The sequence below is a fragment of the Ambystoma mexicanum genome, chromosome 3q, assembly GCF_040938575.1.
Source record: "Ambystoma mexicanum isolate Mex_15411 chromosome 3q, UKY_AmexF1_1, whole genome shotgun sequence".
NCBI lineage: Eukaryota > Metazoa > Chordata > Amphibia > Caudata > Ambystomatidae > Ambystoma > Ambystoma mexicanum.
The window spans coordinates 246,118,163-246,145,784 of record NC_090926.1 but is presented as its reverse complement, the minus strand read 5'-3'; the positions used below and the strand labels follow the sequence as shown (position 1 = coordinate 246,145,784).

Here is a 27,622-nt window from a genome sequence, read left to right as displayed (position 1 = left end):
CGGGTCTACAACCATGTAAACAGGTCTTGCTCACACTTAATAAATTGAGAACCACAGACCATCACTAATTAGACCTTCATGCAAAGGTGCTTATACCATTTCAAGATTAAGAAAGAAGTCCTCTAAGGCCTCTGGAAAAACTTGTTGGGCATGAGTGATTGTTTCCATTTGAGGCAAGTTGTTTAGGATTGTGTTGCTAGTGCTTATCAATGTTCTAGAAGGTTATTGGTAGAGCAATACGATTATTTTGACGTGTTCAATATTCATGCTCTTCTTGTTCAATACTTTTTAAATGTTTTGATGCATTTGATATTGTGATTTGCATGTTTGTTTGCCAATGCCTAAAATGCCACAAAAGCTATTTTTTTACAAAGCATTTTTCATAATTTAGGATTTATATTTTTTTTCTATAAACATTTTTATCAATTCCAAAAATGAGCAATTGTTTGGAAAAAGCACACAAAGAACGGTACATGGAGTTTTGAAAAAAGTTTGGATTTTCTGGTACAGATTTAAAAACGTTGTTTGCTTATCTTTACACAACAATCCAAACATTTAAAACCTCAATAACTTTTAAAACTTCAGGAAAAACTGTAACTAGCATGTGAAATAGTATAAAAGTAATTCACATATTTTTTACTAACCTATTCCAACTTTGTTGAAACACCTAGACAAACAACAGAAGAGTCACCAAGGATGTTAGCTTACAAATCAATACACATTTTCAAAATGTGCACCCAAATAAGGTGAAAAATTCAGCACAATACTTAGGCTCACACAGCTACCTATTAAAAGACTATGGAATAACAATTTATTCACTTTGGACAATACAATCACATTCAAAAAAAAAAATCCAATTGCTGGAAACTCTTTGAAAGATTCAGACATTTCACGCAGTGATGAATCAGAAATTGATACTACAGGTAATTTAGACATCTTATTAAGTGATGACAACCTAATAGAAGGCACACCAAATGTACTGTGCCCTGCACAAGCAGAATTTAACACACCATGTGGACTTTATGAAGACAAAGATTCTGAATTTCTAGCTTTTCCAACAATTTAATGTGGATTCCAAAGGCCTGATAATAATGAAACATTTACACCAGCACACTACAGTACAATATGTTAGTGGGAATTATGAGCTGTGATAGAAGAGTAGCAAACTCAATTCCTATTATATTTTCAAACTAAAAAAGCTACATGTTAAACAAACTAAAGGCAAAGTTTAATTACATAAATTAACCACAAAGAGAACAACAAAAACAGCAGGAGACATAAAACATCAATTACAAAACATTTTGGTTATAAAATATCGAAAACAATCCGTGGATCACCCCCATACTCGGAACATTGCACAAAATAGTTATTTGCTATGAAAAGAGAAATTGGACTACCAACTTTTTTTGGGACATTTTCTACTGCTAAAACACGTTGGACTCATCTGTTAATATTAAGTCATGTGTTAAAGAAGAATGACACTAATGAGGAACAAAAAAAAATAACCTGGGAGCAAAAGGGCAATATGATACAGCAAGATCCAGTAACATGCGTGAGACACTTTGACTATCAAGTACTTCAGTTCTTCCAAACGTTTCTATTAAGTAACAAAAGTCTTGTATGCAAAGTTATTGATTACTTTTATCATGTTGAAATTCAACAGAGAGGATCACCACACATAGATGCATTACATTAAATGGAAAAATAACCACAAACAGACAAATCAACACTACAGGAAATTACTACTTTTGTTGACACATGCATTACATGTTCAAATGTACTACCAGAAAAATGTGAATCTTTAATTACTCTTCAAAAACATTCACCTACAAAAAACTATAGACAAAAGCATCAAACTACACACAGATTCCACTTTTCAAAGTATCACATGCCAACAACCTTCACACTAGAACCATTACCAGAAAATGTACAACACGCATGTACTGAAAATGTCAAACTAGTACATAATGCATTAGCATTAATAACACCAGAAATAACATTCCCACAATGTCTTTCTATTGCATTACCTATTCATGATTACATGTATACTATACAGTCTACAATATAAAGGCAAACATTACTTTTAAAGTGTAATCCAAATGATTGCAATAGTAACAATTATAACACTACTGTACTTTCAGCATGGCAAGATAACGATGACATACAATGCATACTTGACATTTTTGCCTGTTCAATATACATTATCTTACATATGTAAATCCCAAAGAGGAATGAGCACGTTATTACAAGCAGCAAAAGAAGTCCATAACAATCCAAACATCAAAGAACAACTATGAAACATTGATAATAAATGCTTACATTCCATAGAAATAAGTGCCCAAGAAGCAGTAAACTTAATATTAGAAATACCACTTTGTAAGTCAACATGTTCATTTATCTTTATTAATACTAGCCTAGTAGATAAGATAATCTTTCTTGTGAAAAACATACAAACAATTGATTCATTACCTGATAACTGAACAGATATTCCATGTGGCAGCCTTATCAATAAATCCAAAAGATGTTCAAAATCTCTAGAAACCTACACACTAGCAGATTATGTGGCTTGTTATGACACTGAAAAATATATTCCTTTACAACCAAATAATTTAGATAATGACCACTTTCTGGCAGAATTTTTTTTTTTACAGTTCTGATGAAGATGAAATAGTTTCACAAACAGAATTATAAAAAACACAAATGAAAGTACAGCACATACAAAAAATAACAAAAGAATAATCATATGGTATTGCAGATTTAACAAAAGCAAGGATTCTGATAATTACTATTGTGAACTCTATTAATGCTATTATATCCCTGGAGAAATTAAAACATAATTGAGGACAAAATACATATTATGAACAATATTTATAAGTGCAAGATTTAGTTGATAATAGGCATAATGAATATAATTAAAATAATAAAATAATAACTAATGTAGAAATCCCAATATATGAAGAAATTATTATGCCTCCATTATCACCCCCAATCAACACACAAATGTTACAAACAGAAACAATAACAGAAAAAACACATATGTATGATTTATATTTTGATTTAGGGCTATGTATAAGTAGTCAAGAAGAAACCATAGTAAATCACCAAATATGTAATCAGCAATATAAATCCATTATGAAACCACCAAACAGCTAGCCTTCATATACCATCACCTAAATTGGTTAAAAATTAAAACCTTACCTTTTAACATATTTTGTACAGGAGGAGGCGAAGTTGGGAAAAGAATCTTAATAAATTATTTTTTTCAAACATGAATATCTTACTATAATGTCAAAGCCGGAGAAAATCCAGATGACATACATGTACTACTTGCTGCACCTACTGGAAAAGCTGCTGATAACATGAATCGACAAACTTTATGCAGCTACTTAAATTACCAGTATGCCAACATTTCACATATAAACCACTTTCAAATGAGCGAAGAAACTATCTTACATACGAAATTAATGCGTTTAAAAATATTAATCATCGATGAAATTTCAATGGTAGGAAGCAATATGTTCCAGATTGCAAGAAATCATATCGTCCAGCTTACCATTTGGAGGTATTTCAATATCAGCAATTGAAGACTTATTTCAACTAAAGCATGTATTTCATACTGACATTTCTGAAAACCGAAAATACAATTATGGCCCATTAGCTACAGATCTATGGCAACAATACTTTAACATTTTTGAACTTACCAAAATAATTCAACAACAAAAATGACCAACATTTTGCTTAACTACTCAATAGACTACACAAAGGAAACCACACACAAAGTGACATTAACATCATGCAAAGAGAAAAAGAACCACATGCTAATTTAGCAATGGAAAGACACTACATAACGACAACAAAGAAGTAAACACTATTAACAATCAAATATTGCACCAACACAGAAAAGCCATACATTGTCTCGAGAGGATAGCTCAGGGGGCAACGTGCTCACCTTGGAAGCAAGACAACACAGAGCAACACAGGTTTGATCCCCGGATCCGTGCTGAGAAAACTCTGGGTATTGAGCACGTTATAAATAAACTATCATTTCATATCATACCCATACATACTAGTGTTGCAACCGACACAATAAAAAAAAATACATTCTAGACAATTTACCAACAAATCAAACAAAAACAATGGCACTATTTCAAACATTATATATAACAACTTTGCTGCTTTATTATCTAACATACAATGTATCAGTTACAAATGACTTAACCGATGGTGCGTCGGGAATTATACAACACATACATGTAACAAACAACATACCACATTTAATTTGGATACATTTTTCCAAACCCAACACAGGAAAACTATTGCACCAATAAAACAAATATTTGTATTTACAAAATATTTCTTCAGAATGGACACCAAGCCAAAAAATTACAAGGCAATTCCAAAATACTATACAATAATACGAAAACAATTTGCATTATGACAGGCATCTGAAAGGACATTACATAGAACTCAAGGAGATACCCCAGAAACACTATATATACACATTGGAAACATAAAAATACACCAATTGCACCATGGTGCAATTAGTAGAGCAAAAAATATAGAAAATGTATACATCAAAAATTTCAACCCAAAAACCATCTTTGTACATTCAAAAGTAATGCACAAAATAATTAGAATGCGGACATAATTCTACTTGCAACTCACAATACCACAAAAAACATACAAAGTGCCAAACTTCAAACTCATATTTCACAACATAAGTTCCCTGCAACCAGAATTCCATTCAATAGCTTCTGATCCATCCTTTACATATTCAGATAATATTTGCTTTTATATTATTATTAATATTATTATTATTATTATTATTATTATTATTATTATTATTACAAGGGTTTTATGAATATCTGTAACTTTTTTCTAATCCAATATTTGCTAAGGGATCATGTGGTAATTGATGTCATCCTTATCTCGATTTATTCCCCCCTTACGAACAATTAGTCGGTGACTACACCATTAGCAATGGAGGAAATAGAATAAGGTGGACATAAGGAAATGTGACTAGGACTAGTTCTGAATTATTATCACACCTGATGAAGGGAAATTCGATGAATTTTATTAACAATGAGTCTTTTTACCAGACTACTCAGAGGTTTATCTGCAATTTGGCTAATGAACAGAGAAAAAGGATCAGAATGCAAACAAAGCACACAATAAGATATATGATCATAAAGTTGCAATTAAGAAAAAGCTATAACATAAGGGTTCCACGGCATTGGCCCAGTGGAAAACAATGTTCTCTGCCTTCAAGGGTAAGGATACCAAAACGTTCTGGCATATGTTTCATAAATATAACTTGGGTCACACAAAAGTGAGAGATTTTAATCCTATCTCAAATGAGGCCTGGGAAAATGATATACTAGCATTGTATTATGGAGCTGATGCAAATGAGTAAAATGAATTGTATCAAGAAATTGAAGATAGACATTTTTATAAAGTTTACTGAGGAAGATATTGAAAAATTCATAAAAGGGCTACAACCTTCCAGGGCGCCAGGATCAGACGGATTACCAAATGTGCTATTTAAAGCTAACCCATAAATATGGGCCCAAATTCTGTTCATTATGTTTTATTATATTGTATGGGAAAGATACCTATGCCCTGAAATAAGTCACAATTGATTCCAATCTATAAAAAAAGGCTCAAGAGATCCTCCCGCAAATTACAGAATACTGGCCATGATTGATTCTAGTGGAAGCGTTTTCTGTAAATTACTCCTATGGTAAATTACTAAATGGATAGAGGAAGAAAAGATTCCCAGTATTCAGCAATCATGTTTTAGAAAGGGTTTTAGCACAATCACTAATCTGTGGATTCTAATGTATTTTATTCGCAGCACTTTTCTGGATTAGAATAGAACATTATATATCTGCTTTATTGATTTTGTGAAGGCATTCGATATGGTTAATCGTCAAATGTCATGGGACAAAATGAAGAAAGGGAAATTGCATAATTAAGTATTATATTTATTGAAAGCGCTATACTCGGATAATAGGGTACAGATCTGATCTAATCAAGAAGGGACATTAATTGAAACATTTCCTGTAAATTATGGACTTAAACAAGGCTGCACTCTAGCCCAACATTTTTTTATGTTTATTCAGCTGGTTTGGGAAACATATTAACGAACTGTGACAATAATGCAGCTTAGTTATTGTGCACGGACGATATTGTGATATTTGACCAAACAGGACTTCAACGCAGCATGAAGGATTTGGAAAAATGTTCCTTGGAACATGGGCTAATTATAAATTTGGTAAAAAACAAATTTATGACGATCAAGGCAAATAGATGTAACAATAAAAAGTATAATTGGACCTTGCAGAAGAAAAAAAATAGAGGACATTTCTAATTACCATGATCTTGGCGTGCTTATCACAAATAATATGAACAAGGACATTCTTTTTAAAACCATTACAAATAAAGTCACAACAAAAGTCAAGGCTATAAGATCATTTATACAAAACTGTGATGGGTACTCAATCGAAGGACTGGTACAACTGTATAGAACATGTGTAGTCCTGTGTATTTTATATGGTTTAGAGGTATATTCCTCGAAAGAGACAGTCTGGCTATTTATTTTAGAGGGTAAATTGTGGAGGATGGTGCTAGGTTTGTCCCTGTCAGTCCCTATAGAAGTTATTTTCAGCGATATAAGAATTATCTCATTAACAGCGCAGAAAATGATACTTACATGTAATCTGTATATTAAAATCGTGATGAATGATGACAAAACTAAATATCTATATTCATATTTCCCAAATCAAGAGGGTGTATTTAAAAGTCATTATGCCCTAAAAGAGTGGGGAAACGATATTAGAGATTTTCTTGGGAAAATAGGATATACGTGTGATGCTACTGACAATTTGACTAGCAAATTTAAAGAAATAAAAAGGAAAGCATCTATTTGGGACAGAAAAGAAAGAAGCTCCCATATGTCACAAAAGTCCAACTATACAGAATATTCTAGACAATCCTTCTCTGTGAACACTCCTTGTATGTATATTAAGAACTTACATGATTCTAAGGTAAGACACTTTATCAAGTCCCTGTTTTAGCAAATATTGTTGCTTGGGAAAAATCCCCTATGATAAACATCTGTGCAGATTATTTAAGACTGAAGTTGAAACCTCCAGACATTTATTAACTAACTGCACTGATTTCAACTCTCTGTATGTAAGAGCAAATGATTCTCGAGTACATGATTTGATTTCTATTCACACAGATCAATTTTGGTCTCAATTATTTATGGGAGAAAATGTGTTTATGAATTTTACTTTCTATTATTTGTGCAAAGAGATTGCTAAGAAGTTAGGATACATGTATTTTAAATGGTATCTTCTGAATTTTAGAATTAATGAAAGAAATGTAATCAGATAATCTGGTGTTAGTGTATCTTTTATTCTGTGTGTTTCAAATGTTCTATTCTGTTTTTCTTCTGAATATTAAAATGTGTAAAAGGTTTTATTTAACCAATAAACACAATACAATATATTATTATTATTATTATTATTATTATTATTATTATTATTATTATTATTATTATTATTATTATTATTGTATTTATTGAGCAGAGACCTCACTTCAAGAAGCAACAGAGTACTTTACAGAGGTATACAACAATACAGATACATAATAGAGCACTTTATAGAGGTATACAATGGTACAGATGCATAACAGAGCGGTTTTCAAAGGTAAAACCAGAACAGATATACAGTGGGGGTAGGATACAGAGGGGCACAGAGCAGGGGTACAGCTGTACAGGCAGACTCCTTGAAACCAACCATACAAATATGCCACTAACTATATCAACAATTGCAACATATAAGGCATTTTTTTATGCATTTAACAATTGCAAAACAAAGCATGGAATTGTGCTTTACATTAAAAAAAACAAATTACAATACGTCCACTGTACATCAATATGAATAACATTGACATTGTTACATTTACACTTAGTGCACAAGAGAAAACACTATTTATACTATATAAACCACCTATAACACATCTTCAAATACTACACTCTGCTGTTCACCATATAACAAAAAAATATAAAATCCACAAGTATATCGTAATAGTTAACTTTAATATGAACATTCTCGAGCAAACAACGCAAACTATTTCACTACACTTTATGTTAGAAATGTTATTAAGCAAACAATTATTAACCACATTCAAAACAGATTATTTATCAATATTAGACCACATATATACAAATATCAATCTACAAAATGATGGAGCATTACAATCTTACTACAGCTATCACAAACCAATATGCATAGCTTTAGCAAAACCAACAATTTAACTGTACAAACAAAACAATAAAACAATAAAAATATACAGAAGCAACCACTTAATCATACACATTTACTTGATTTAAAATCTTGCAGAACAAAACAGTACATAACAGAAGGATATTTAGCTGCACTTGCATTTTGCCTCCTTGAGTGTTCCACTTGGAATCTCAAATTCACAAGGGGGGGTCCTGGAAGTCCCTCTGCCAGGTATTAGTCCTGGTTACGAGAGACTTACCCAGAGTATTTAGCTCACTATCTTTCACAGAGAAGAAATATCCCAAACATATCAGTCTTTGTCCTGCCCTGGGGCAGTCCAGCACTGAAATGCTAGGCAATTCTCCTCTGAACAAGAGTACCAAAAGCATACCCAGACACGTGTTTTGGTCTGGTTGGACCTCATCAGTAGGGAGGAGCTGTGCCTCTCTAAGAATAGTGAGCAAGGGGTCCACGTCTGGATTACCCTAGTAACTTAGGGTGAGACCCAAAGTTACTTAAATATGCAAATTCACAAGGGGGGGGTCCTGGGAGTCCCTCTGCCAGACATTAGTCCTGGTTACGAGAGACTTACCCAGAGTCTCTTGGAATCTCACCACTGCTGTCTTTGCCACACTTGCATTTTGACTTCCAGAGTGTTCCAAATGTAGGTTTGCCACCTTCGAATCTTGCCACTGTTCTATTTGGTCCTGCTTGCACTTTGCCTGCCAGAGTGCTCCATACATAGTTTGTTACTTTGTATCTCACCACTGTTAGGTTTTGCCGCACTTGCTTTTGCCTCCTGAGTGTCCCCAGTTTAGGATTGCTACTTTGAGTCTCGCCACTACCGATGTTTTGCCACACTTACATTTTGCCTCATCGTTGTGATATTTTGATGCAGTCTCATTTCAGCCACAGGATACAGATGAGTCCCATGAAAAAACGTGGTCCAGCTGTTCACATAACCACACACCTTTTAGATGAATGCTATTTGACCTTGCCCTAAACATACAGCTGTTCACATAACCACACACCTTTTAGATGAATGCTATTTGACCTTGCCCTAAACATACATCGCGACGACCCATAGAATTTAGCTCAATCGCATACAAAATTCTGTCGAGCTGTTCACATAGCTTGATTGCTTGATACTTTGACACTTAGACACAGTACCCATTCCCCATGCCTTTGTAATATGGGCTACTTTTAGAGACCCAGCCATTCTCTACCTACCTTCTATTTGGCAATACACTAACACGCTTTACACTCCTTTCATTACTTTTCAACATAGACTATGGTCTTCCAAATGACGTTCATCCTCACAGTGCTTCAAGGCCATACCAATGGCAGCAGGCGCTATACAAATACCACCTAGCATAACCTATAACGTTTATAAAGCTGGCTGGTTGGTTAAAGCTTAAAAAATATGTAAAACCTTTTGCCAAGCAATCAAAATTCACATTTTTTCATGACTTCATTGCCAATACTGATATTATGGTATTTATGGTGCTTTAGCATTTAAAATTGTCGAAATTATATTTTCTTTTATTGCAATTAGCAAACAGCATTTTAGTTATCTAATTCGCATTATATTAGATGCAACTGGATTGCAAAGATTTGCCACATAACTGTAGACACATTCCAGCAAAGTAGGTGCATTTTTGCATCAACTCAAAAGGAATTTTCCCCAACACAGGCCGACACATTTTCCTGATATTTGATGTCGGCAGAATCCCCTGGGACTTTAACATCTACAGAGGGGGAGAAAGATTAATGCTGTTCTGGCACCTGGGCCTGTGGATTTAACTGGATTCAAAACTGACCCTACCAAAAGAACTTGGAAACATGGAAGGCACTCAGCTTTTTTGGTAAGCAGACTGCTCGCTTACCCAGGGTTTTATTCCGTGAGCAATGCGGAGAAGTGATTCTGCTAAACTTGGGAACACTCCAAATGCAGAATTGACAAGGACCCTTTAATAGGTCAAACATGTCTATTGAGTTTTGATGACATGGGACTATTGAAAGTGTCCAGGCTATTGTGTGGGAGAGGTTCATCTCTGTTTTCATTAAGTTACTGGCCCGTTAATGGCCCGAGCAGCTCTTCAGGCAGTACATATTCCTGTTGAGTGAGGCTGAGTGCCTCCTTTCTTCTGAGCGGTCCATGTTCTTCTGGCTGTTGCTCCGAATGCTTTCCCTAGATCTTCATGTGTGTCTGTGTTCCATGCACCTCGGACTGCATCTTTCATTGCCTTCAGCTACATGGACGCTTTTGTGCTGCCTGTGTACTCACTCTGAGTGCATCCTCAGTGTCTGTTCCTGTGCTAAGCGTGCTTCAGGTTGAGTGGTCGTGTTCTTCTGAATGTGTATTCCCTGTGTCTCACCCAGAATGCACTCCTAATGCAGGGTTCGAAGTGTAGAAAAAAAAGAACTATGTTTCTCTCTGACCCGGCCTCTTCTCCCCCATACTGCTCTCCACCGAATACATACTCACTGTCACTCCTCCCTAATTCAAACCCCATACCTGGGTCATGCTTTTCCTCCATTCCACCCCACAACGATGTGCTTTACAACAGTAGTGTCAAGAGTGTAGAAAACAAGGTAATAGAAAATGCATTAAATGACCACCTTTACCTTCAGTCATTGTCCCTCTCAGCATGCTGCTTTACGCAAACTCCCCTTTTCACTCCCCATTCGTCCTTCTTAAGGGACAGGCCCAGGACTATGGCCGCCCCTTACCCTACACCCTTTAACTATACAGCTGTGGTGTCTGCAACGCTCCATGCTTGATTACAGTAGCCAAAGGCAGATCACTGCAGAGCTGGCATATGTGGGGGCAAGGGAATGGGTTTTATTTTCCAGTCTAGTCAAATAAACAGAAACAATCCAGTTCAGAAGATACCTCAGTAAGATGTGACAATGGAGTGTTAGCCACCAGGCTAAGGTTTCAATCCCCAGTAGGAGAGAAGAAACAAAAAGCAAAGGTGCCCTCCCCTACAGTGCAAGGGTGCCATATAGTAAGGGACTGAAGATGGATTTCCCTGAAAAGTAGGGGAACGTTCTGCCTTGTAGTTCCCACCCACTTTGACCGCTGCCCTTTTGGATCTATGCCCAAATAGAGATCTCAAAATAGCGACATTGCGAAGGGCCACCTGCCAACGTGGGCCCCTCACATAGTGGCTCTTTGCCTTTCCCCTTGCAACTTTTGGGGTGGGGCGTTAGCACTTTCCACACACTTGTTTCGGCTTCATGACTCCCTGCTCTAGACCTCTAACTCCAACCCCTCCAACTCTGTTCCCCTGCTCACATGCTTAGTAGGGTGGCCAACTGTCCCGGATTTTGAGGGATTGTCCCATAATTGGGGACTCTGTCCTGCAGTTTGCAGGGTGACTGTGCGGGACGCAGGTTGTCCCGACTTGCTTTGTTCCCTGGAGTGTAACTCTCGGGAGACAGCAAGTCGGGACAACCTGCGTCCAGCACAGCCACTCTGCAAACTGAAGTGGCCATCTACACACCACGGCGCTGCCCTCGGCTGCTTTCTTTCTCTGGGCGGCTCTGCGGCCCCGGCTCCTCTTGAGCCTGCTGGTCGAGCTGTTAACGCTCTGACACCTGTCTTCATTCCAATGCTAATGCTTTGTTCCTGGGGTCGTGATGGCATGCTTGCAGTTAAAAAACGTGACCATCACCTCTGAAGGAGAAATCATTTGCATTGCAATTAAACCAGGTGTTAAGAGCCAGTAACAAATTTAAATTTACAAATGGGGGGGGGGGCGAAACGTGATGATACTGTGACATCATCACTGCCTTGTGGTCAAGTGTCCCGCAAAAGGATATCAAAAGGTTGGCCACCCTAATGCTTAGCTGCCCTCGGCCAGCTCCGCATCAGCCACAACTGGACACCAGGGAGTACCACAACACACTCTTTGTGCTTTGTCCTACGTACAACGCTCCTTTGTGACCCAGAGTGCACCCCTTACACCTGGACCCGTGCTGCCAGCAGAGTGATCCTGCTTATCACCTGGCAGCGTGCCCCGTTGCATCTGGCCTGTGCCTGGGAGTGTGTGGAGTGCCCTCTTGCACTGTCAGATAACTGGGTGTCCTTGGACTGCTCTCAGGTTGCTGATGCCTGTTGGTCTCTAGTGAAGGTCTTACCCAGTGGTTATTGAATCGTTTCACGATGACTGCTGGCGAGAGGGACCGGACGGGATTCATGGAGCAGCCTGTGTAGTAGATCTGAGGATGAAAGATAAAGCATGACAGGTTATTGGCGTGTTAGCTTGCTTGCACTCAATGTTAACATCGGATTATAGCAATTAACTTGCTGGCAATCCACTTTTAGTGCGCCATGAGTCATAAGCATCATTACGTTTAATTGCGCTGTGCATATCACATTAAGGACGTGTCACTTGGGGTTCTCCGAACACCATGACTGATTGGGCTGTGGAATGACACACATGCACGCACACACGCACACAGACACACTAGGCCTGGGCGTGCCCGCAGAAGTCTTTTGAAGCTCCGTGAGTGATCTTAGATAAACCGACATTCTGAGATCTTTTGCCACCTCTTTTCTCAGTAAAAGAATTACACTAAATGTTTGTTATTCCTTCTGCTTTGCTTTGCTGAATGTAATCAAGTTAATACTGTGATTCATTAGGTCTGACTCTACCTTTACTTCTCTGTGATTTGTATGTACAATTCAATGTACAGTTGTTCTACATATAACGCTATAAAAAAGTAGTTGGTCTTATCTCAACTGCCATCACTGATTAGGATATTGAAAGGCGTGCCACCTCGAGCCCACAGCAAATTTTGACAGAGGGGTTAACTTCAGAGACTGTGGGGCGAGGCAAACGTACCTGTGGGGGGCAGGTGCGCCGAGTACGGGGGCTACGGGCCCAGGGCCCGCCGGCAGACTGCAGTCAGGTCTGAGCCCCCCCCCCCGCCGGAGAGAAGAGACGAAGTATGGATGGCCCTTTGTTCCATCCATACTGTGTCTCTCTCTGGCGGCCCGGGTAAAAGCCAGGTAAGAAATTATGTTTAAACATTGAGGGACGGATGCAAATCAAGAGGCTCTTGCTTTGCATCCGTCCCTCAATTTCTAAAAATCGTTTTGGTTCCGGTATACTTCTACATCTGTGTGCACGGATGTAGAAGTACACCCAACCCAAAACGATCTTTTAGAAATGGAGGCACAGATGCAAAACAAGTCTGTCCCTCAATTTCTAAAAATCGTTTTGGGTTGGGTGTATTTGTACATCTGTGCACCCCTCTTACCAAGAGGATTGCACAGATGTAGAGGTACACCCAACCCAAAACGATTTTTAGAAATGGAGGCACAGATGCAAAACAAGTCTGTCCCTCAATTTCTAAAAATCGTTTAGGATTTGGTGTATTTGTACATCTGTGCACGCCTCTTACCAAGAGGATTGCACAGATGTAGAGGTACACCCAACCCAAAACGATTTTTAGAAATGGAGGCACAGATGCAAAACAAATCTGTCCCTCAATTTCTAAAAATCGTTTAGGATTTGGTGTATTTGTACATCCGTGCACCCCTCTTGGCAACAGGGGTGCACAGATGTACAAATACACCCAACCCAAAAGGATTTTTAGAAATGGAGGTACAGATTCAAAGTGAGGGAGGGGGCAGGGGCAGGGAGTGGGCAAATGAGACTGTTTGCATGTCTCTGAGTGTGCACGTGGTGAGGGTGAATGCTATGGGCGGGGAGCAGAGGCGTATGAGCCAGCACTTTCTAGTAGAGCTGCCATATTTGAAATGGGTCAATGCTGGTACTCCTCAGTTAGCTTGCTTTACTCTTGATGGGATAGTGCTGCTGTAACAGGGCTTCTATAATTGTTGAATCTTCTCAGCGATAATACTACGCTTTTGTTGAGGCAATGCTAGTTCATCTTAGTGGGGCTGCTATACTTTTGATGGGACAACATCAGCACTTCTCAGTTGAGCTACTACACTCTTACTGACAAGGCCCCAGCACTTCCCAAGAGATGTATTTCTTTTCATTTTAATTGGTTATTTATAATGCGTGTACTACCCAGAGGTTTCTAAGCGCGGCCTGAGGGAGCGAACCTGTTGCGCGGACTGAGGGAGCGAACCTGCGTTGCGCGGACTGAGGGAGTGAACCTGTTTTTCTCTGTGTCGTCTTGCTTCCAAGGTGAACATGTTGCCCCTTAGCTATCCTTCCGATACTCTAAAGATTTGAAGTACATTTAATGATACAGAACCAGAACTATTGAGCAAGTCTGTCATCATCAGAATAACTCAACACTGTCGTGGTTATACAATGCACCACCCTACCTTACAGACAGAATTTGCAAAAAAAATCCTCCAGACCGATGAGAATAGCTAACTCTAACTGCCTCCAAGTTCCAAAATTTAGACTCTCCACTATTGGTGGACATAGCGTCCCAGTCAAGGCTGCACAACTACGGAACTCCCTACCTCCAGTTATTAGAGCCCCACAGCCTTATGCCAAATTCAGACAGATCTTGACCAACTGGCTAAAAGAAAACGACAAATACATTCAGACTAACACCGTCGCGGCGCTCTGCCTCCTATCCTCTACCCATGGATTGGCCTATTTTGCACCAGTCCACCTGGACAACCTACTGAGGTACTGCGTCAACCTCACTCCATGCCACCTAAACCATGGAACCTATTTTGTATATATTGACATGCCACTGCCTACTTTGTCTTGTACCTCATGGGCCTATGTAATTTCAGTGCATTCTCCTGTGATTATGTAATTTACTCTGTATATACTGACGTGTTATTATATATGCCGGCCTGCTTGACCATGTAACTAAGCTGAACATATCCTTTCTGCTGCGCCCTGATGCTCCTGGGTCTGGTGCGCATTATAAATAATAAACTAAACTAAACTAAACAAGAGCTCATATAATTAAAGGGATGGAATTACTCAGAATGTAGCAGAACTATTCAATAACCCAAAGTTCTTAAGCATAGTTAATGTGAAAATACTACACTTCTCACCGTTGGGACGGTACTGCCACTTCTCACAGAGGCTTCTACACCTATTATGGGGCAGCACTGATCCAGCCTACTGCTCACATGCTCAGAATTGTAATTTCTCCGCAGGACTGCAACACTATACCATTCTGTTCTGTATGTTGAGTGCTTGTTCACCACCAATGTGGGTTCATGGCTCTCTCCCGGGGTCTAAATAGTAGATCTGTCTACATTCAATTGGCAACAGGCATGTCCGGAGCTGCCTGCTGTCCATAAGCTGCCACTCAGGGTGATGGGAGCTGTGATGGGGCAAGGGATAGAAGGCTCAAGCCTGTCCGATAGCAGAATCAGCAGGGTCTTAAAACCTGCTCACTCCTTCTGGAGGGGCCATGGGGCAAAATGAGCCTGTTCTCACATACAGGGGATTGTTACCGCTTTATATCTCCTGAATGAAAGAATGAGCTCTCTCAGACACAAGTTATCACCCCTGCACACACATTGAATGAATACGGTATGGATTTATAGATAGAGAAAACTGGAGTGAGAATTCAGAGTGTTTTAGCAGAAATATAATTGTCTTCAAGATGGGAGACTGTCTCCATTAATATACATGGGGTCTCTGAGATGACCAAGAGTGAAACTGTACGTTCAGTTGTGAGATTACCAGCAACGGGTATACTATGCTCCAAGGAGTGAGGTGCCCACTCAATATATCACACTGTTTATAGGTGTGAGACCCATCCTGAATGCTTGCCCAAAGAGCCTTGGCCAGAGTTTCACACTGAAGAAGTGAGCATGGGATCCGGGGTCTGCAGCCCACAACACGCAGGGGATTCCCATGCTCCCACTTGAGAGATTTTCACCAAATTAGTGAGATTGTGCTCCAAGGTAGGAGGCACAAGCACAGTCTTTGCTCTGACGTTTGACACACTCACAGGATGGGACGCCATTTCGTTCTCCCATCCTAGTTGTGTTGCTCTGCCTTTTGAGGGCTACTACAACCTGGATGATTATAGAGGGGTGGAGTAGGGGCAGTGATGGCCTACTGGAATGCAACTCGAAGGCTTAAAGCTCCTTCTTACTTGACTTTACTATATGCAGTACAGCCTAGCCAATGTTTCCACTGTTCTGCGCTGCCTCCCCCCCCCCCGCACCGTTGCACCAAGTTGGCGACTAGATGCAAATTTGCGGTCCCATAACTGCCAGTGATGTTACTTTCTGTATTTGGGCTCCCCCCCCCCCCACGGGAAATTCATAAGTCGGCTCCCCTGGTGGGGGGCATCTTCTTTGACACATTCTAATGAGACTATTCTGGTGAAACTGAATGTTGAAAGCAGTTAACTATCCCTTGCACGTCTGAAACCAGACTGCTGCGAGAATGGCTTTGTCGTTTCCCCTCCTACTCTTCCAATCACTCCCCTGACTTGCAAATGATAACAGTCCATCACCATGCCAATTGCCTAAAAATGCATGTATATATATAAATGCAGCTGCTAACAATGAAATGCTTTAGATTAGTAAATGCCGGTCATTTATTAACTGTGCAGCCGCGGCACAGTTTATTGTCTGTGTCCAGTCCAGTCCTGCCACTGCTCTGTAGCTCATCCAGATCAAGTCAACATAACTCAAACTTTATGAGGGGGCTAAAGCCCCGTTTGCTCAATAGTCGTTGCGCAACTGTGCAAGCGCATCTGAACCTGTCCTGACCAGCCCAGAGCAGGAATCAAACTACCCTTACAGCACGATGGAGTCCCCAAAGAAAAGGTGCCTTGACAACGTGAACTCGCATCAGCCCAGATCTTCATGCGTTTTTCCTAATTCCACTCTGGGGACGAATTTCGGCCACAGAGTTGAATCGGCCATTTGGGGCCTTTTCCCTCCTGACATTCCGTTTTTTGGAAATTTGTTTTTTTTTTTAAACACAATTTGGGGTGGGACCCCTTTACATTTCGTTTCCCCCTGAAATTTCGACTTTTGTGTGTTTCAGACCACACAAAAACCGAAATGTTGGCAAAAACCGAATTTTCCACCACTAAAAAACCCAGCCAAAAGTGTGCCATAGAAGGTGGAAAATCACCCAGCTGGTGGACCGGAATTTCTAGCGAATTTCATCACGTTATTTCACTTTTATCACGGCTCTACTCATGATTGGAAGCCTCTCTGCCACCATTGCGTTCCGTGAGCACGGAAGTCCCTCTCCCCAGCCCACCCGCCCCATTGGCTCCTTGTTTCCGCCCTCCCCATTGGTCTCCCACCCAACACCGTGACCAGAACTACTGATCTTACATCGATGTAGTATATATGTTCAAGTCGTACCACACCTGTGCTCCATTTCCTAAGCGCTCTTCATCATCTGGTGAGTTATTTAACTTTTATCTCGGCCCTATTCATGTTTTTAGGCCTCTCAGCACGCCGTGAGCAGGTAGTCTCACTTCCCAGCCCACCGAACCCATTGACTGCTTGTGTCCACCCTTCCCTTTCCCCATTGGTGTCCCATCTGACCATGTGACCAGAACTACTGGTTTTACATTGATTAAGTATATATGTTCAAGTCGTACCACACCTGCGCTCCATTTCCTAAGCGCTCTTCATCATCTGGTGAGTTATTTAACTTTTATCTCGGTCCTATTCATGTTTTTAGGCCTCTCTGCACGCCGTGAGCACAGTAGTCCCACTTCCCAGCCCACCGAACCCATTGACTGCTTGTGTCCACCCTCCCCTTTCCCCATTTTTGTCCCATCTGACCATGTGACCAGAACTACTCGTTTTACATTGATTAAGTATATATGTTCACGTCGTACCACACCTGTGCTCCATTTCCTAAGCGCTCTTCATCATCTGGTGAGTTATTTAACTTTTATCTCAGTCCTATTCATGTTTTTAGGCCTCTCTGTACGCCGTGAGCACGGTAGTCACACTTCCCAGCCCACCGAACCCATTGACTGCTTGTGTCCACCCTCCCCTTTCCCCATTGGTGTCCCATCTGACCATGTGACCAGAACTACTGGTTTTACATTGATTAAGTATATATGTTCAAGTCGTACCACACCTGTGCTCCATTACCTAAGCGCTCTTCATCATCTGGTAAGTTATTTAACTTTTATCTCGGTCCTATTCATGTTTTTAGGCCTCTCTGTACGCCGTGAGCACGGTAGTCCCACTTCCCATCCCACCGAACCCATTGACTGCTTGTGTCCACCCTCCCCTTTCCCCATTGGTGTCCCATCTGACCATGTGACCAGAACTACTGGTTTTACATTGATTAAGTATATATGTTCAAGTCGCACCACACCTGCGCTCCATTTCCTAAGCGCCCCTTCATCATCTGGTGACCCATGTCTTGCATTTGGCTCATTTCTGTTATTAAACCAGATCTTGCATTTGGCCCATCTGTGTTAGGGAGCAATATCTTGCTCAGATGGACCACAGGGCACATGGAATACAACACCCTTGGAGAAACCTGTGGGGGTGACAACTGCTACACACCAGAATGTACGACAGGGGTAGGGATATGGGACACAGAGCAGCAGAGGCAGGAAAGGGTACTGCCACTAACTAACCTTACTAACATACACCTTCTCAAACTCTGAACTAAACACAACCATACCTCTACAGCACAACAAACCATACGCACTTAACAACAACACCACAATGAAACAAACCATACATAGCCTCGACCGACAGCACATGGTGGATAGCAACCGAAAACACATCTACTCTCAGTGGACGGTGTCAACTGGACTGAAGCTGCCAACAGCACATCACAGCTCTCTTGCTCTTTCCCCCACTCAGTCCTACTAACTTACCCCCCGCCCCTTGCTTTACAGTGCCGTCAGAGTGCCAAGAAACCACACAGGTGGCAGCAGTGCGCGGTATAAGAACCTTTCACATAACATAACAATTCCGTTTTGCCGGAAGGATTTTCACCACCCCTTCTTAGCACCACCTTTACCCATTCTAATCAACGTGTATTCTGCAGTCAAACATGGCATTGATAGACCCATCCACCCAGATGTGCTACTTGAGACTGAGGTGTGGTTCACACAGGATGCTAATCTGGCCATATGTGAATTGTTACCCTTGTATTACACATTTCTGCAACAACAACAAAAATACTTAAGTGACTGGGGTTGGGCATTATTATATATACAAAAAAATGCCCCCAACCCAGTGGCGTTACATAAAATAAAGGGATCTCCTGCAAACACTCCTTGAAGAAGTGTATTCTGTGCCACAGACTCTCAGGCCGACCTGTGGCATCACTCATGCCCAATGATTACAATCATCACGCTACTACAGCGGCGTGATGCAGAATTCGCTAGGAGAAAGATGTAAGGAGTTGAATCAAATCTTACATCTGACACCTAACATAGAAACAATCAGAGTGACACCTGGCACCCAAATGTTCCAGCCGCCATTGTGTGTATTGCCAGTAGCTTCATTATGCACATGAAAGAAGCAAAGGCAATGTTTGGCGCCAGGGAGTCGGGCGGCTCCTGAGAGGGTACTGACCCTGTAAATCATCCAAAACCAGTGGCGGCAGGTGAATATCTTTGCTGCAGGGGATTACCATCTTCCTCAGATTAGCGAAAGCGAGCCAGCATAGCAAGGCAACCCTAAATAATATTGGGGAAATCGGGTGTTTCTCCCGAGAACATTTTTTTAATAATCTGTTGAAATGGCGCATTTTAAGCATATTATTTTTAGAAAGATGGGATAAAAAGTCATACAATTTAGGATTGGTTCTTTAGCCTAATGCAAGAAAAATTCTAGTAGATGCCATGTTACCAATAGAGCATAAGGTATGGAGATCGGTTACCCCTCCCTTACACAATCACATGCATTGTGGTTTTCCCTAACTCTCTCAATGGTTAATCAATATACAGCATTAAACACCAGAGTGTAATTTGTATAATAAAAATGCAAATTTATTCTTTAATTATTTTCAAATACTCATTGTTATTTTGTATCCATCATAAATTTTACACACTAAACATACTCACATAGACCGACTCATCAGTAATCAACACAGGCATTCTAAAAACCTTTTTGTGCATAGGGGTTAGTACACAGTGACTTCAAAACATATATGGTACACTGTTTTCTACAAGCAGATCTAGACAACTTATTTGGTTGTTTTTATTAGGAGAAACAACAATTTACACATCTGTAATCTGTTCCTCCACTGCAGGATGTCAAATGACACAATTGATTGGCCTAGGTAGACCGTATACAGACATACAGGTACTGTGGAATGGAATGGTTATTGCAATGTCCTCTAGGGAAAAAAATGGGGGACTAGACAAAGGTGTATTCTCTAGTCATCTGTCAACACATGTTTCGGCCTTTCTACTAAGATATGCTTTTTCCTGGAGTTGTCAGACTGCTGTTTGTTAGGCCTTCACCAGGACAGTAACCTTGCTCAAAGTTGGACTCAACCTTGGATACCCCAACTATTCGTGGCCACCCTTAGTGTTAGTGCCAGCTGTGTTTAGTGATTTCATGAGAATCTTCTGTCTGTTACTCAGGAGATTAGGGTGTTCTGCATGGGGCTTTGCAGAGTGGGTGCCTCTACTTTGTGCAACATTTTTGTGAGGATTTTTCAATATTTCACGACGTGTGTAGCACTGCTTATTTGCTGGTCACACGCACGCGATCTGTTTTAGTGCTTCAGCCCTTCTGCATTTGTCTTAGTTTCTGTGTTATCAACAGTACACAGGAATATTTGACAACATATTCATGATGCCTCCTATGATGCTGAAATGCATCAGAGGAACAGGGCCTACTTGTCCCGGTCCTCTACCTCCTTAAACTTGTGTTCTGCTTATTTTCTGCACAGGAGTCCAGTTCGGACGCCTGGCAGTGCAGCTCATCATTTAGTTCGTGGTGAACAGTACCTATGGGATACCCTTAGGGCACCCATGGGTAGGGGTACAACTCTATATTCCTAGCGTATATTTTTGGGCATATCTGTGTTGCCCACAGAGCCAGGTATGGGCTGGGGGCAGCTACATGCTAATGTTACAGTGGCTGTAGGTATCCTCCATTTTTGGGATACCCTGGCCCTGCCATAGGAATCAATGGTTTCATGCATAAAGGCAAGATGGCCATAGGTGGCCTCTTGGTTTCCTTTGCCTTACCCCTTTGGTTCTCAAAGTCCTGTGAAGCCCTGGGTCTGTTCCCTTCCCTGAATAGTTGCTGGGTGGAAGCACCATATACGGGTTTAGGACTGCCTCCTGCCAGACTGCATGAAGCCTTCCCAGGGGCTGCTTGTTGTGTGTACACCCTTGGTGTGGAGCCTACCTGAATGGAGTGAGAAGTCAATATGCATTCTGTGTTGTGTGTGTCTGGTTCTGGTTGTGAGTTTAGGGCCCTTAAATAAGTAGCATATCATGCAGTAGATGGGATGCAGAGTAGCTCTTACAGCAAATAGTCAAACCAACTGAGGAAGAAGTCTTTTTACTGTTTTATTATCAATTATCTAAACAGGGAGTTATAACGGACATCAACTGACGTCACACAGCATAATCTCACTCAAAGCATTTCATAAAGAATTACACTTATATAGTAAAAACTTGTCATACGTGACGTCACACTATGTGGCAAATAAGAAAAACCTACGAGGGCCTGTGATAGTCTCAAGAAGAACATCTGAGTATACTTTCTGAAGGGGTTTGGGATGTGATTGAGTCTCTACAATCAGGTGGACAACATATGCACACCACTAGTGCAAGTGATCTTCACCAGTTATTAGATACATGATATGTCATTGCCTCTCAAACTATAAGGCCCTTTGTTATATGGCCTTCTACAATTGGTTGGCACGCTCATGCCCTTCTGGAACATTCGGCTCGATAGCAGCACGTAAACTAGTACCTCAGGTGTCAGTGGGTGGACTTGACCATGTCTCCCCACCCAATTAGCTCAACATCTCTCATCACCCATACCTTATGCCATGCAGATAGTCTTTGAACTTGGCCTTGCAAAGTATCCTTGCTCCTGAGAATACATGGGAGTGTGAGCACGTGCTTTCTCAAGTCTAGAGCTGCATGCCCAACTTCTTTTTCCATCCATAGCCCACATGACAGGAGACCGCAAATCAGCCCATTTCCCAGCATTTAATTGTCTTAAATGAAGAAACTTGGCACTCATGGTGTTCTTTCTTTGCATGTGATTCAGCTTCCCACAATTACTGCCTTTAAGAAAAGATAACCAGTTCTTGGCTGCTACAGCCTTTCACACCATGCCAGACAGCCTTTCTCGGTCTTTCCACAATTCCAACTGCGTTCTTGCTGCAACACCGTTTTCAGCCATCTTCTACATGGGCATTGAGCTTACTAAAATTGTGACACCGATGTCCAGCTTCTATATAATGGTGGCACTGCCTGCAGTCTATTCACTGCGTATAGATAGCTTCTATTAGTACTTAATCTGCTTGCGTTGCTGCATCTGTACAGTTATTAAACGGCTTGCATATTTTGCAGTGCTCTTCAAAGTGCAATCTTCACTTTGCATATGAACGTTTACTCAATTCTTTACTTCGGCATCGGATTCTATAAGTTCCATACATTCTCTTCTTCAGCCAGTCTTCTCAGTGCATCACGCTCATCTTTTGTGATGTCACCAACTTCTCTTTCTCTCGTCTTCATATTCCTTTGGGGATTTCTTCCAAGAGGTTGTCATCTCTCCAGGGATACATCAAATATGTTTTTTTTATGGATACCTTTGCTCGAAGGTTCTTCATGGAACAGGCACAGTTACTGGTATAAATCATGGCACGACTTCTGGCTTCCAGCATATAGGTAGTAGGGGGGCAGGACTTCCTGCAGGGGCATTTGGCTGCTCCTCTACACTTGCCCCTCTGGTTGATTCATTGACCTCTCCTTCACCAATCTCCACATTTGGGTTTCTTCTCTTGAAGAAGTGCTTCTTCCAGGTCTATATCTTCAGTACTCCCTACAGGGATACTGCTGATTTTACATGTTCATCTACACTCCAGGTCATGTAGCTGCACTGTCCATTCATATTACAGTAGCCCCATCGTCCCACATACTTCTGGTGATTTATTGGATGCAAGGACTTCATTCCCTTAGGTGCTGAGATACTGGCCTCTACATATTTTCTGATATCTTCATCTTTCAACTCCTTGCATCCAAACCCTGATTCAACATTGATCATGACCTTCATTCCTACTTCCTTCTTTGCTGTCTTCTTGCGCTGTGTAATCATTATCTTCATCACACAGAATCCAAACATTACCATCACTAATACTGCTCCAAGAAACCTGAAGATATTCGACATCCATTGTGGAATTCGTGAAAAGATAGACGTAAACCAAATGCCATCTGCAATGGCTTCTGTCTCATCTTCCATCTGGTTGTGCAGTTTAGTCAGTAACGATATATCCTCTGTCAAGGTCCAATTCTCGCCATTGTGCAAAGGTATGAATGTGCAACATGATGACCCGATTTTGGCGCAAACTCCTCCATCCATCGCTATGATCATGTCAAGGACATATCTATTCTGTAGGTTCATCAGTCGTATGGCCTTCAATTCTTCCTTGATAGCATTGAATCCTTTTATGGTGGTATTGATCGTCTGCAGGAGCTCCCATCTGGTTATTTGTAACCATTTAGCATTTGCCATCATCTGGATCCCTAGCATAAATGTATTTGTGAATACTGGCTGAACAACCTGTGCTCATATGAATAGCATCAAAGGCTTCAATTGATTTTGCTGAGAAATAGTTCTCCCTCTTTGTTCAATTGTGAAATTCAAGCGCTCTTCTTCTTCTCAAATGGGTATCTAAATTCTCCAATGTTCAGGTCACTCTGTGGAATCACTAACGCTGGAACATGGATGAGCACCAAGGAACATCCTCGGGCAACTTCATGTAGGCTCCCACAAGTCCAATATCGATCAATCAGGACGGCTGTCCCTCCTACCATTCTAGTAACATCAATGGTAGTCTTACAGCCTCTATTAGTTCCCACATAATTCTTACGTTTTCTTTGAAAGCATACTGATATATTTGTCAATGGGATCACAACCATAGGACCTGATTCATCTTCTACCCATGTTAATAGTTTGTCATGGTTGGCCCACGACTTTAAACAGGAATTGTTCACTCTCTGCACCTCTGGTAAATAATCTGACTTCAATATATGAGCTGTGCAGTACATCAGTCCTTCTTCCCCTCCCTTTTTTGATTTCACTGGTCCATAGATCAAGACATGTGTTCGTTTGCAACATCCAGCCCATCCAGCCACTTCTTTTTTATCTCTGCAACTACTACATCTTCCTGTCCTGTCACCGGATACATAAGCATCTTGCTTTTCCATGCATGTTCCTTTTCCATCTGTTTAGTTTTGACATAGCCATCCTGGAATGGAAACAACCATTTCAATCTCCATCGCAAAGTTGCACAACTTTCTTGAAATTGGCCTCTTGTCATGCATGCTGTAAGATGAATGAGGCATCTGGCATCGTTTTCTGGAATATCTCTGGAAATTAAAGTTTGTGCTGTACTCATGACATAGGGTATGAGAGCACAGATATAGCAATTCTCCTTAGATGTTTTCTCTCCCACCTTTCTCATGTGCTGATACACCATATGATTTATTATCGAAATGTGCTGTTTTATCTAGATATGTGTTTATCCCTTCATTATCTTCTTCTGCTTTTCTCTTACTTCTCACCACTACTAAGTCATTACTTGCATAGTAATCATAGATTATATCTAAAAGAGTTCTCCTTGTGGGAAGGACCATAGGAGCCTCTACCTTATTAGAAGTAAACAACTCAAGAGCAGTTCCTGTGGTGGGGGAACATAGTAGTCGGAACAACAACATAATGGGCAATGATAAACAGGAAAAACAGAAATACACAAAGTACAGATACACATATGAACCAACATATTAACCCCCACCATTTGCAGCATTTTGAAATTGGTTGGGCTTTCTCATTCCCTAAAATTGTACCAGCTTTAACATTCGTCATTTTCACTACAATTTGTTTAAAGAAAAAACACTTTTAATCTGGCAACTGCAATAGATCTGGCAACTGCAATATTTCTTCTACTAGTGCTACAAGCAGCCTTCTGATTACAGGGCCATTTTTAGGATCCTGTAAAAAAGTGTGAATATCAACGTCTCTTCTGACAAGAGCAGGATAAGCTTGAAGGATAAATACAAAAACAGCAAGTATAAGTCTGTGGACATCTCTGTCTGTTAGGACCATAGATTCAACCAAATAGAAACTCAGTGAGAAACAAGTCTGGAAATTGCTCACGTTTCCAATCGTCAAATTGCAGTTGAAATTCAAGATCAGGCATACTTGTGACACATCAATAACTTTCTAAAGTTCATTTTTCAAAAGATTCCTGTGACTCTCAGCAAGTGTTTGCACCCACACTAAAATGTCAATAACGAGTGTTCTAACGTGCCACAGTGCAGATGCAAAATCTGCATTTATCAGCTGGTTGCTTTATCGTCCTTCTTCTTTGCCTTCGATCGGATCTGCACATGCTGAAATCATTCTTCCTGTCTTGCTTCTGGATCGACAGCTGGGGGTGGGGCGGTCTCGCCGGTGTACAACTTCATGTCGTTCAGATGAATACAAGCTTGTCTGCCTTGGACTTTTACTGCTGAGGAAGTGCATTTTCAACCAGGGTCGGACTGGGACAAAAAATAGGCCCGGTCACCCAAAGAAAAGTGGCTCACCCCTCGCCTCAAAACAGTGGCCCACCCCTCGCCTCACGACCCTTGAACTCTGATGACATCACCGGAAGTGATGTCATTTGACGACCTCCCCAAAGTGACATCCTGGGAAGCGATGAAACACGATCTTTCACCCCTTGACAAAACAGGAAGTGGCATCACATAGCATTGTTCCTAAGTACACTAAATTACTCTGAATCCAAGCAGAAGTCCAAGGTCAAATCATAATATGTTATTGTATAGCACTTACGCATAAGCTCTTTTTTATAGAACAAATATACTTACAGTATCACTCAACCTGTGTTGGTACTCATTTATCGACCTAAGAAGGATGAAAGGCTTTTTGAAAAAAAAGAAAATTGGGGAACAAAATGTATTTTCTTTTTCATATTTTTTTTCCAAACCGGCCCAGGCATGACCAGAAACCGGCCCCCATTCCACAGGGGCGATTTCGGCCCGGCCACGGGCCAAAAGGCTCAGGGGCCAATCCAACCCTGTTTTCAACACAAAAGGATCATCAAACCTCGGCTCATGCCACTTCCTAGTGAAGGTTTTTAATAGCACGGTATCACAAACAAATAGTATAGGTGCTGATAGTAATTCAAGAGATGCGGTTGCTGAATGATCTTCATCTGTGTTCTGAGAGCGACCCCCCTGATGCTTGAGTTGATCTGAAATGAGAGAGATGCTAGCGGTCATACAAAACAAATAGTTGTGTAGCTCGTCACCTATCAATTTCGCAGTACTCTGGGCATCAACCCTACTCCTAGATGGAGGTGTAAGAGGCATTCTCATTCACCTCCCTGTTTCTATTTTGTGGGGTGTGAGGTGGTGGTCTGACCCAGGCTGATTCCTTAGGGCGTATAAAGCTAAGGGCAAGCAATATAGCCATCCCTTCTTCAAAGTTAGCTTGAGTTTGTCAATCCTTTCGTTAAGGAGGTAGTTGAGCTTCTCACATATCCTGTTCACTTGCAGGTGATAAGCAGAAGAAAACTTGTGCTTAATGGTCAACAATAGTCCTATCTGTTCTCTTCATTGACAAAATGTGGCCCATTATCGGATCTCAGCACTTCACACACACCCCATCTTGGAAAGACTTCACATACTAAAATCTTCGCTGCCTAAGTGGCGTCACGGTGTGTACACAGACATGCTTTGATCCACCTAGAGAAGGGACACACCACCACTATCTACCTGTATCCATTACACACCTGGAGCATATCAACATAATCGATATGTAAGTGCTGAAAAGGACCATTTGGTCAAGGAATTACTCCTCTAATCGTTCTCAGTGTATGCCCAGCAATAAACTTCTGACAAACAATGAAATTCACTACATAGAATGCAACGTGCTCCAACAGATTCAGAACAAACCAGACTTCCACAGTCGTTTCAGCAAGACTCTCCATAGTCACATCCACGGGGCAATGCAGCTGTTCTAGCGCAACCTTTAATAACGCTACTGGCATCACTGGCTTTCCATTGCTATCCTATCTTCATAACGCTTCTGTGGGGGATAGAGAACACCTCCTTCATTTCCATAATTCCTGCTCTTCCTGTAGCACTGCCTTGAATTTCCATGAATTGCATTCTTGGCAAATGGTTAAACCCTTCTCGCATTACCATGG

General features: G+C 40.8%; 1 protein-coding gene across 1 annotated transcript in view; it reads right to left on the bottom strand.

The window, feature by feature from the left end:
• LOC138582398 (aquaporin-2-like) overlaps nucleotides 1-27,622 on the bottom strand; it is a 313,650-nt gene that overhangs the window by 4,594 nt on the left and 281,434 nt on the right. Inside the window, exon 3 of the mRNA XM_069653664.1 lies at nucleotides 12,438-12,518. Within this exon, the coding sequence (XP_069509765.1) occupies nucleotides 12,438-12,518 (81 nt within the window). The remainder of the gene's footprint in view (nucleotides 1-12,437; nucleotides 12,519-27,622) is intronic.